The 12736-nt window shown below is 43.1% G+C and overlaps 2 protein-coding genes across 4 annotated transcripts in view; one reads left to right on the top strand and one right to left on the bottom strand.

The window, feature by feature from the left end:
- The first annotated feature begins 2047 nt into the window (after positions 1-2047).
- Positions 2048-3455, top strand: LOC147452158 (xyloglucan 6-xylosyltransferase 2-like). Its single transcript, XM_086517950.1, has one exon. It carries the CDS (start codon positions 2166-2168, stop codon positions 3177-3179), a length of 1014 nt encoding a protein of 337 aa, XP_086374076.1. The 5' UTR covers positions 2048-2165; the 3' UTR covers positions 3180-3455.
- A 4096-nt stretch (positions 3456-7551) lies between these two features.
- LOC147452157 (transcription factor RF2a-like) overlaps positions 7552-12736 on the bottom strand; it is a 53574-nt gene continuing 48389 nt past the window's right edge. For all 3 annotated transcript variants that reach the window (XM_086517949.1, XM_086517948.1, XM_086517947.1), the window contains 2 exons: positions 9641-9725; positions 7552-8155 (listed from right to left, as the gene is read on the bottom strand). In XM_086517949.1, coding sequence (XP_086374075.1) covers positions 7857-8155; positions 9641-9725 — 384 coding nt within the window. In that variant the 3' untranslated portion in view covers positions 7552-7856. The remainder of the gene's footprint in view (positions 8156-9640; positions 9726-12736) is intronic.

Below are 12736 nucleotides of genomic sequence, written 5' to 3'. Positions count from 1 at the left end.
GGTGATACTTTAACAGCCAATAACTTGGCAACCGTAAACCCGATCTCCGACATGCTCCACAAAGTGAGCACTTTAGCTCAACACATTGATTTCTGTTTTGTCCCCTCAGGTGCAGTTGCCCAATCCGGTACCGATCTGTTACTGACTCAATTTAAAATTGTCATAACTTCTTATCCGTAGCTCCGATTGACGAGCCGTAAAGACATGCTTTTTGAGTACTTCAACTTAGATTAATAAAACCCCAACTATGACCACAGTAAGCACACTCACTGTTTGGCCTTACCAAGACATCTTTTGGCCCTTAGAGCCACATCTGATACACTTGAACTTAACAATTGGCTTGTTAACAAGCCCTTATAACTGCTGAACAATCATGCAGGATTCAAATACACCTGACCGGCATTCCTTTGCTTATTTTCTCGCCATGGGAGCGAAGCGGCACGACAACGCAGGTGAACGGTGCTACACTACCTTCTCACGTTTCGATTCACACGATGCCAGGCGGTGGGGAAAACGGTGAGTGTACATAGGGGCTTGGTGGGCCTGTGGTGGGGCTGCTGCGCTTTCCCATCGGAAATACCATTGCTTAGGGTGCATGTGCGCACCCTAAGAGATGGATTGCTTCATTATCTTTAAACATAATTGCCTTTTTTGCAACGTAATTTGTGACAAATTACATACAAAGCACTCAAAAAAGGATCTCAATTTGTCAAAAAGGAATAAAGAATAGAAAGTTTTGAACAACTAAACCAAAATAGATAAAGGGTATATTGGATTTTTTTTGGAATTTGAGGGGTATTTTGGGAATTTCCCTAAATTAGAGTGGTATTTTGGTAATGTACCCCTCTAATTTGTGGAAATTCCCAAAATACCCCTCAAATTCCTAAAATACCCTTGTATCTATTTTACCTGGAATGTTTACGATTTCCTAATTTTTATTCTTTTCTTACAATGGCGATCCGTTTTTTAGTGCTTAGCAATAAATTTGTCACAAATTACCTCCTCAAAAAAGACAATTATGTCTAAAAACAATGAAGCAATTCATCTCCAAAGCGTAGATAACCAGCTCAAATTTTAGTTTTAGTATGTTGTATTGATAGACAACCAGTCTTCTTATGAAAAGCTACAAATTTTTTTATCTTTGGATAAATTTACTCTCACAACCAGGGGTATTTTCGGAATTTTGGAAAATTTGAAGGGCATTTTGGAAATTTATGAGGGGTATATTGGGAATTTTTGAAATTTGAAGGGTATTTTGGGAATTTCCACAAATGAGAGGGGTATTTTGGTAATGTTCCTTAAATGTATATATATATGCATGTAACCAAATTAGAGTGTGAAGGAAGGCAAAGAAGGCGTTTCAAATGCCAAGTGTTAGAAAGAACATATGTAACGTTTACAAAAATGGTAGGGTACATGTATGGAACCTGTTTCACCTTCTTGCATTTTCTCCCGTTTAAGAGAGCCGGCTATCTACTAATAAAATCTAGTCGTCTGCTTTTTACAATGCTTTGTGGGGCAGAGAGCGCTATCCATCGTTCAAAAAATTGCGAGCAGAAAGGGAAAGCCAATAGCGAAAAAGCACGTGGGACCTATGATATGGCTCTGTATCAATAGCAGAGGGCCCGTGGGTCCACGGCGGTCTATGAATGGCCGTAGCAGAAACGGCCCCCTGCCATTAGAGAGTGCTGCTGCCTGCAGCTGCAGCAACGAAGATGACGTGGACAGAATATGGACAGGTCAACAAAAAAGGCTATAACACGTCAGCAGGCTGGAGGCGGACGTGGCGGCGGCCTTTTGCTGGTGCGCATTTCCGGGATCAATGCGATGCAGGGCAGCAATGCAACTCTCTTTCTAGGCCTGTATTATGAGAGACATGCGCACACACACTCTCTCTCTCTCTCTCTCTCTCTCTCTCTCTCTCTCTCACACACAAGCACACATTGTAACTTGTATGCATTGCGCAACGTTGTCTCTCTCTCTCTCTCTCTCTCACACAGACACAATGCACACGCTTTTCGTCTGCCCCTCCCCCCCCCCCCCCCCCCCCTCTTCCCCACCGACACCCCTCCCCCTCTCTCTCTACAGTTGATACCCTCTACATCATTATGTAGCTTGCATTTCGCTGCCATCCCTGCAGCTTCCATAAGATAGAGCCCCTCACAATGAAGGGCTCCCTCCTCCTCACCCCCAGAAGCCGCCATCGCCTCTACAAAACGTTCCACAACTTCAGAGTTACCCTTCTCTGCAGCCTGCTTACATTCGTCGTCCTTCGAAGCTCTCTCGGCGCCGGCAAGTTCGGCACGCCAGTGCAAGATTACGATGAAATTCGCCATCACCTGCATAACTTCAGGCTGAGGCATCAGCAAAAGCTCCTCATCAAAAGAGAGCTAGCCGCTGCAGAATTGACATTGCGGAAAGATGCGTCGCGGATCACACTGTCTCTCCCCACCTTGCCGTCTGTGGAATTGGAAGGGAGCTTCATCAAGAGCACTTTCTCTCTTCCCACATTACCTGTGGTGAAGCACAAAGGCACTGGGAATGTCGGCGTCGACAAAGAAGGGGCCGCCGGCCCTTCTGCACCTCGCATCATGCTTGTTACAGCCTCCACTCTTGCCAAGTGTCAGAGTGCAGTAGAAGCCCAATTTCTGCTTAAGTTCCTGAAGAACAAGATGGATTACTGCCATTTGCATGGTTTCGAGATCTTCTTCGCCGCAGAGACGGACACAGATAGCGATGTTGCGAAGTCGCGCCTCCTCCACAAGCTTATACTCTCACATCCTGAGGTGGAGTGGATATGGTGGATGGACAGCGCAGCAATGGTGACCAACATGTCGCATCGGCTTCCTTTTGATAGGTACACAGGGCACAATGTTGTGAAGCACAGTTTGAGAGGTGGGGCAAGAAATGGTGTCGGAAGGAGTATGTTGGTTCGGAATTGCGAGTGGACGCTAGAGTATCTTGCAGATGCAGAGCAGTGGACGCAACCGGCCACAGAAATTTTAGTGGACATGGAGGTGAATGGTCCCAAAGTAGGGCTTCGGAATGCATGGCCCTTCATCACTGACTTCAAGAGCTGCAATGTATGTGGCAAGGAAGTAGACCTAAGCTGTCTCAGCCACATAGAAGGAGCCTACAGTTTTGCTGATAGTCAGCACAAGCATGTAGCCTCTCTTTGAGAGACAATTAGGGAGTGAAGGTTTGAATCATCTGCAAACAGCACAATTGAGCAACCGACTCCAACGAAACTGACTGGCACCGCCGTTGCGGAATGCAATTTGGAAGTTCTTTGTGCATAGTCACGGTCATCGTCCTCATCCTCGTCCCCGCCGTAAATCAGCATTGCCACGATTGTGAATACTTCAAGTGGGCATTTCAATCTAGGAATGTGTTGTGTCATTGTTACTTTCTCTACCTGTGGCAGTATCTCATGTAATGGAGCTACATTGGTGCAAGGCTTGTTGCATTACACAATTAAAGAAGGTATGTAGAGCGGATTGGAGGGGGTTTAGACAAAGTGGCATGTGCAAGACAGGGGGGGTTGATCATTTGAATTTTTGAAAGTAATTTGACCATACTTCTTGGAACTGCAATTGTGCAGAGTACTTACAATGCAATGGAATGCATTAAAGTGGGTCGCAACCGAGTGTACGTCTCATCGCAGAAGGCTTTCAATGGCGCTGTCTTTTTGGGCTCTAAAAAAATCTCTTTACCAACTCTATCGACTGTACGTTTCGGGGGGCGCTTGGGGGCCGGGGTCCTTCTTCCCCTTTTTGAGGTAGGCCCCAAAGCACCGAGCACTTCTCCAGGAGCCGGACGTTTTGCGGGGCCTCCTCTCTTTTTCTAAGGCTCAAAAGCGCCAATATATTTCCTTTTATGAGGAAAACCTTTTTTAGTGATCCTTGTGGCTTTAGACTAGAGGGCTCCCCCATATGCTCCATAATGGTGCTTTTAGAGAGACCCTTTTGTTAGATACACGAGCTTCCCATAGCTTGCCCGCTATTGAAAAAGCTCGTTTCCAAAATAGTAGTGGTTATCGCCATTGTGTGGTGCTTCAACCTCCCCCGACATAGATCTTCCTCCTTTATGACTTGCACCACCCGAGGCCAATTCAGCGACACAAGCAAGCGTGAACTTGTGTAGCCACTCATAACAAAGTCAACTTGAGAAAAGCGGGGGTAGAGAACTTTGCATGCCAATTTTGATAGAGTTGAGACTAGCGGGCAAGGTTTGCTTACTTGATCAAGCAGGGGTGCAACTTTGCCCATGCGGATGTTTCCCAACTCTTCTTTTGTTCATTGCAATAGTGCACCAATGATGCCTTGTGTATTGGCTACAAAAAGGGGGTATGGGACTCCTCCCACACTTCAAAATGGGATGGGCCATTGATGGATGATGACCCCTTTTTTGTCATGGGAATATGGGAGAGTGCTCTTAGGACTGAGTCACACCCAATTGCATAGGGGTAATAGAAATTTTTGACCTCGGGTTGCACCAATAGAGAAATGCAGCTTGGGCTACAAAAGAGGAGATGATATTGGTGAAAGGCAAAGTTGCTCATTAGGTAGACCGACATAGAAATGCGATTGTGCATTGTTTTCCTAAAGTATAGCTTAACTCTCTCTGCAAAATCATCACTTGCAACTAGAGTGCTTCATTAGTTGTTTTTGCATTGAATTGAGAACGATTAAAGTACTAAAATACTGTATATGCCATTTCAAAACTTCTCAATGAAAAAAATTCAACAAGTTCAATTACTTGATGCTATTAATTATGTCTAAGATATTTATTAACTAAGAGGAAAGACATTAAAATGAAGTGCGTATGCACAGACAGAGAGAGAGAGAGAGAGAGAGAGAGAGAGAGAGAGAGAGAGAGAGAGTTTTCATCAAAGTGTTGGATTCTTTTACTTGAGAGTGTGTCTAGGATATTGATCGTACTGTTTCATAAGTGTACCTTGCAAAAAACCACAAGAAGGGTTAGAGTTTTGTCAATCTCAATGTTCGTAATCATACAAGATGTCAATGTTATTAATTGTTTGTTCCTTTTTATTTTTCAAAAACAAAAACATGCAAGTCTCCTTGCATGGGGGAGTTTGCATAATCCTTCCCAATTTTTATAATACGCGGGAATGTGCCATCCCACGGCAGCATGCATTTTTCAACACGTCCATTAATTGTTTTCTTAGTGTCAAAAATAAAATTTAGTAATGCTTACTCGCCATGCGATTACCGTCGTTGCACATAGGTTACAATTAACCTTCCGTATGATCGTACGGCTCGTAACAAACATGATAGGGGAGGTGAAGTAGACATTGCAAAGCTTGAAGTTGCATTGATTTGGAAGAACACAACATCTTTGTTCAACAATGTAATTGTGAATTTTTGTGTCCATATCAGCATCTTGCTTAGAGCCACATGCCTTCAAGATGCCTGCATACGTGAATGCATTTGGAGAGGCCCTTGCTTCGCGTCTGCTAAAAACAGACTATCAATGCATTTGAAGAGTCCACACTTCGGATAGGAAGCTCCTCGAGCACTTGCATAGAGCCACATGCCAAAAGATGTAGCATAGCCTTCATTACGAAACTATGGATGACTAAATTTGGAGAGATATACTTGCCTTGCATCCGAAGGAAATAGCGTAGAGCTTTTTGGTGCTGTCAAGAAGCAAATCGGAACTGATGCCAATTTTCACCATGTGCATAAAGAAACACCCCCCGGTCTAAAGCTGCAAGGCTGGCACAAGATTTTAACACACTCACAAATGTGATTGAATTTGGCTTATAACCATCCTTTTGCATTCGCTAAAACAGAGAAAAGGCCATCTGTGAGGGGCCATGGATAGAGTAGCGTGCTATTAATGTATTCCAAAATACAATGTCTCTATCTTGTATGTTATCAAAGACAACTTGTGAGTCCTCCATGCTGCCACACTTGGAGTACAGAGAAACTAGATTGCATGTTTGCTATAGCGTTCGACTCGATTCCATCTTTCACGATTTGCGAAAGCCTTTTCAAGAGCTTTCATGAAGGCACATGTTTGCAAAATGCTTGCAAAGGTGGCCACGTAAGGGACCTAATATGGGACAGAAACCTTTTGCATTGCTCTAAAAAGAGCAAAGGCATCTCTACTAAAACCTTCCTTGACGTAACCCATGATCAATGTATTCCATGCAACTACACTTGGCTCCCTTATCATGTTAAAGATAATCTATCCATGTTGTGCAAACACTAGCCCTTAGCTTCCATGCCCAACCTGTGGAGAGAGGGAAGGTGCCCTGTGAAACAGAGCTTGCGCATATCCCTGTAATCAGCGCGATAAGGTTCAGACAACGATGGTGTGTGCGCTATTTTTGTTGATTTAACAGGCTATAGACGCTGTTATTTCAATTGACTAGCGTTGAAAATATTGGCCACGTGGACGAACGTACTGCAAGTAATTTTAATCTGTCTATATACTAATATTTGAATTTCCTTCTAGTAGCACAAGAAGATTTAGAAATTTTCTCATGTAGGAGAAGGGAGCCTTTTTCAATGTTTTTCATACAATGCATACATCATGAGCTTCTATACAATGCATAAAATCATGAGCTTCTGCTCCAGAGGCACCGCATACCTAGCTAGGTACGATTGGGGGCAAGAAACCGCCGGCCCCCCCACCAGGCCGGCGGTCCCCTGCCGCCCAATCATAGCGAGCTAGGTATGCTAGGTATGCCGTGCCTCCCTCAAAAAAGCTCATGATGTTGAGGTAAGTCATAATGTGGGAATTATTGTGAGAATCTATAACAATAATGGTCCAGAGCGCCATTGGAAGCGTGAGGGAGGGAGCTATTGTTGGATGAAATATGCAAAAGAGGTTCGGTTTGGATGTGTTGTGGAGTCTAGTTGGAGTGGCAAGAAATTGTACCATTGGACTCTTGGGAGCAATTGTGACGCCTCAATAAATTATATGGGAGCAATTGTGGATCATTGGATAAAACTTGTTGATTAGTGCCACAAGGCAAAGTCTTTCCCTCTTCCTATTTCCTTTGAGAGGGGCATCAAACAAAGAGCTTAGTCTACCCTTTTTAACGTGCAAGCAATAAAATTTATTAATAATGGGACACCTCAACAATTTGAGCCTAATGTTGATACTTGCAATTGTGAATTTATGAAAAACTTTGGTTGGAAAATGATTAATTAATTATAAATAGTCACGAGCATGAATGCTACTTTCATACATTTGGCTTTTGCTTGTGAAGCATTGACTGATGATAAATTAGTAAGATCACAACCAATGTAGCTAGGAACAATACAGTTGCTTGTTGTGCACAATGACGCATCAAACTTCGTCATTGGTTGTGTAGTGGCACGGCGAGGTGAAGGTTCGCAATCAACTTACATGTAGTCATAATCAAGTGACTGAAGCACTAGGGGGGTATATACCCAATATGGTTCATGGAGAAGGTTAAAATTACTGATATTGACGTATCTGCTAATATACAGCTATACTTTGATCTTACACCATGACAACACAGCTCCCCTTAAAAAAACCTCACAAAAACCGTCGGACAGAACAGTGCAGCATGGTATCGGCTAAATGTTAATGATTTCAATGTCATTACAAAGCCTCTATCATATTCTGCATGAGCTTGGATTACTACATAGTGACGACTTAGACAATGAAAGAATATATCGGCCCCCAGAACTGGGTCTCTTGACCTTTTATCTAGTCGCCCACCTACTGCTTCACAAGGAACAGACGATTTACATGCCTTAGCTATCTGCCCAAGACTAATACAATGCAATGACTTGCAGCTTTTGTGAAGGGGTCGACGACATGAGCTACTGGCGAAAGGGGTTGTGTAGATTGTATCACTGGGAGTTTCCATTACCTGCTATTGGAACGCCCTCTGGTTTTAAACCAGGCATGCTGAGACTGGCGCCTGAAGGGCGAGAATGTTCTTGCTGTCCCTGATTGGTCATAGATGTATGAAATTGATGCAGCTGTTGTGGGGTACTGAGTCGTTGTTGCTGCTGTTGCGACATTTTCTGCAATTGGTAGAAGTGTTGGTTCATGGACAGTGATTGAAGCATGTGACCATTACTCACGTTCAACTGTCCTGTCACAAGCTTCAACCTTTGTACCTCATCCTTGAGCGCATCATTGAGAGCTGCATTCAAAAAGATGACAGCGACTCTCTCTCTCTCTCTCTCTCTCTCTCTCTCTCTCTCTCCAACTCTCTCCAATTTAGGAACTTTCTCAAACGGACTATCTGTCAACGCTTGATCTCTTGAGTAGGCTGTCACAATAGGTAACATCACATAGAACTCTCTCATGAGCGGCTGCATCATGGCATCAATCTCCTCCTCTGTAACATAGGAGCTGCTCTATGCCTCTCAATCATGGCCTGGATGGAATACCTTGTTGACGGGAAAGAGACTGCAAGTTCTGCTAGTCTTTGCAGCTCTATACAAGAGAGCCCTATGTTGATACAAGTGATTTGTCCCACGGCTCTACTGAGTGTTTCATCACCTGAAAAATTTATTAATGAAGAGAGTATAGCTGTTACATCCCTAGACATCCTACCCACTTCCTAGCCATAGAACCTTATTGACCCTCTAGAGGCACTTCAGACTAGTTTGGGGATCACACAAGATGGCTCACAAATGAGCCAAGGATCCTATTTGTAGGACTTTATAATCGTTCCAAATCTTGATGAAGTTCAGTGTGTACCTTAGTGCGGTGTCTTATAAGTCGCACCTACCCTCTTCTTTAGCATTCATCCATTGTGCGGTTTGAAGGAACGTTTGGGGTAGGATGAACAACCTCTATCTATTCACTTGTTTGTTTACATATTTTGCATGTTTTACCTTAGTAATATGTATTTGTCATTTGGATCATATGCCAATGATATTATTTTTTGGTCTCATACATGTTTTGGGCCTCTTGCAAGTGCAAATAAAAATTTCATTTCCTTTCATCTCTCTCTCTCTATTAAAAAAGATAATAATTGTAAACTTTAACCACTGATCATAATTACTTCATGTCGAAGTCCCTTTTCTGTCGCCAGTGGGTGTGCTTAGTGTTCAACCACAAAGCTCATGTAATGTTTCATTTAACCTCATGCTCAGCAAAAAATTTCTCATCTATCAGCTAGCTTCTGTTCTTTTGACAAATAAAAAACAGAGATTAAGGCCTTGTATAAATCAGTTATACTCAAATCCTCTAACAACCCTAAGCTACCTCTTATTAATCATAACGATTCTCAAATAGGATATACTACTAGATGAGAAGTTACAAAAGACAAGTTATAAAGACCAAATTCCTCAAGAAAAAGAATAACCAGACAACAAAAATACAAGCACCATTGCCACTACAGGTTAATGTGTTCTCTGGAAGCTGAAAGCCTGAAACTTGTCAATTGTGTCATACTTTAGACGCAAAATAATTGGCAGCTTCAAAGAAAAGACCAGGGAACCTTCCTTTCATTTGACACGGCATGCTTTGCATTATTTGCATATGGCAGGCCTCTTTTCTTGCTGAGCTTGTTAAATTGTCTTGCCACAATTGTGTGACACCATATCTGCTCTTAAATTGTATCGTTTCCGAAATTTCACATTCAAACTTTGACAAAGACCATATGCAACAAGCTTACCCTCACGAAGTTGTGCTTGTTGCTCCATTGACTGAAGTCGAAGTTTCAACTCATTATTTTCAACTGACAATCCCGAGGTGTCTCTCTGGATAAGAAAAGACCAAGATGCTTTTACAATCTTATAGGCAATTGTAGTCAATCAAAGAATACCAAGCTACGCCAGCAGAGAACAAAATTAGATACTATGACCTTTACAACAATTTCATACACAATGCACCTAACATCACTTTCTTTGTAACTTCATTCAGAAAATCTACAGTCAACCCTCCCAATGATGAAAAGATTGCCAATTTCCATAGCATCATCCAAGTGACTACATAAGATGTGAGTGATGTATATGCAAGCATGCACAAGCACACCTGCATACACATGCACGCACGCACGCACACACACCACGCCAAAAATTTAACTTCAAGAAAAATATGCGCTCAGAAGCGAACCGGGCATATTTCTTCGCTTTTAAGTTTGGAGTATGTATGTAATATTTCTAAAATCTAGCTGCTATGAGCCTTGCATGGTTTAGGTTATCTCATTACGCACAATGTGTAAGCCCAAAGCCGTAAGACCTTGGGGAAAGCATAATCATGGCGATATATTCACACGTGAATCCAAGAAAAAACACATTCACCTCAAATGGAAAAGGACAATTTATGGACTCCTGGTAGTTAGCCATCCGAAATACAACATAACCATCAACTCCATTATGTTAGGCTTAAGCCAACAAAGGATCATCCTCGCTCACATCCAAAAGAAAAACTCTCACAGTAATGTAGCAATACGTGGAAACAGTTTTCAGTCCTCTATATCTCATCATGCCAAGGAGATTCCTCAAGCAATCCTCTAATGAAAAGAGATGCGTAAAAGATGATACGCCTAAGCTTCACCCATGAGAAGGCAAAATAAGGAACCCTTATGTTAAAAGTTTATGCATCTCAAGTGTCACGTGACACATCCAACCCTATGTGTCCGTGGACAAGCTATAGCACGACAAGGGTTCAGTCAATCTAGATTAGAAGTGATCTGGCACTTTTGTGAGTCTATTCGTAGACCGTGCATGCCCAGTTACTTATTGTAGCTGCATATCCTCTGGTTGCACACAACATGATCATAAGCATTCCCATCAGAATCCATCAGGGGAATTTTCTAGTGCATTTAGCCTACTTTCCCTATTTTTGACCTTTTCAATTATTATTTTTAAATGACATATGTTGGAAAGTAGGTAGGGTAAATTGGGTAAGATAATATATAAGCAAACCAAGGTTAGCACTAAATAGCAGATGAGCAAGGAGAACAGCAAGCTTTGGCGACAGGTTCCCTCTCTCTCAGCAACACTCCCAAGTTCCCTCGCGTTTTTCCCCCAGCAAGCCTAGCATTTTTACCTCCAAGTACCATCGCCAGCAAGTCCCAGTACATAGCGTTTTCTGCAACAAGGCATCATCGCCAAGCAAGTCCAAGCCTATCGTTTTTGCAGAGTCCCATCGCCAGCAGATTTTCCATGCTAGCGTTTTTGGTCCAAGACAGAGAAGCTTCAGTTTTCAGCTTTTGTGCCATGAGCAGCAAGTGAATTTCAGCCCTTATGATAGCCATTTCAGCCCCGACACGCTGCAGATTTTCAGCCTTAAAGACAGCAGATACTAGCGTTTTTCCTAGCGTTTTCAAGCAGCGCAGAATTCAGCCATCAGCGTTTTTGGACAGCAGATAAAAGATTGCAGATTTCAGTCTTTAGGTCGGTGTCGCCATCCCCGTCGTCATCACCAACATAGCCTCGAGTTGCATCATTCACATGCATCATCATTGTACCATAGGAGTTAGGGCAATCCTTGACGTAGATGGGGAAGGCGGAGGGTCGGAAAAACCTCCTGGTGGGGAAAATTCTTCTTCGCCTCTCTCATGTTCATCACCTCTAAGCGAAGTATCCATTCTGCTTCGAGTGATGACCATCTACTGAAGTCGTGGGTTCTTGTGGTCTTGGGTTCTTAAGTTCATGAGGAACTTGGGTTCTTGGGGGTCTTGGGTTCTTGGGTTCTTAGGGGTCTTGAGTTCTTGAGGTTCTTCTTGCGCTTGCAATATGTGTTAGAGAAGGATCTTCTCTTCACCCGAGTTCTGCTCTTTTCCGCGGGCGCACCCCTTGGCGACCTTGCGCTCACACCAAGGTTGCTTTTTCCCACCTCACGTCGATTGGCCGGCCGTTAAGTGCACGGTCCGCTCTCAATGAGTGAAAGAGGCACAAGGGGAGGTTGGACAAGCCCTTCTTTCCTGGGATTCATGTCACTCTTCAAAAACAGGATTAGGAATCGACACGCCCAAGCAAACTTGGGTTCGTGCGATCGCAACAAGCAAAAAAATTCTTGTGATTCTTGTGGTTCTTTCCTTGAGAGATACAAAAGCTCTGATACCAATGTTAGGTGCAGCGGAATGAATGTTTGAACTTTGCTCAAGATGAGTGCTCCATAATGTGCTCTTTAATGAGAGTGTAATGATCACGAACAAAGTGAGTGGACACTGTGCGTGCAAGTGTATGAGACTGAGAGATAGAGAGAGAAGAGAATACGACACCAGAGACTGTTGTAAAACCCTCCTCGGAAGGCCCCACTCTCGTCGACGAGAGTGGTCTACTATTGATTGCACAACCAGATGTTTATGGAAAGGAAGTTAGAACACGAAGCAAGACATACAGAAAACTGAAAAGTATGCATTCAAGGAAGTCACATTCCATGTCTCTTCCTTTGTACGACACAGTAGTAGAAAGAGCACATGAAAGTTTGAGCATCAAGCATGGGCATTTCTGTTGTGAATTGTCACAGTTGATTGCTCTAGATCATAAGAGAAAGATTCGATCTCATTGTTTGCGTGTGTGGTGAACGGTTTGGCACTCCATCTCTTTGTTCATCTACATTGCATGCACAGTCTTTGAGGAAGACAAAATTTTTCCCACTCACTTTACATAGAATAGGTATGTTCATGGTTTTGTGTTGGAAATGGGTTCAGGAATTTTCAGCCATGGAGATTCTTGAAGAAGAAAGAAGCATGACTAAAGACGAAGTTGAAGCATCGAAGGAGCCACAAGAGACTTTTGTGTCGCTTTCGGCGCGGCCC

Source organism: Adiantum capillus-veneris, chromosome 8, assembly GCF_014529385.1.
Source record: "Adiantum capillus-veneris isolate H3 chromosome 8, ASM1452938v2, whole genome shotgun sequence".
Lineage (NCBI taxonomy): Eukaryota > Viridiplantae > Streptophyta > Polypodiopsida > Polypodiales > Pteridaceae > Adiantum > Adiantum capillus-veneris.
This window is presented reverse-complemented; position numbering and strand designations above follow the sequence as displayed.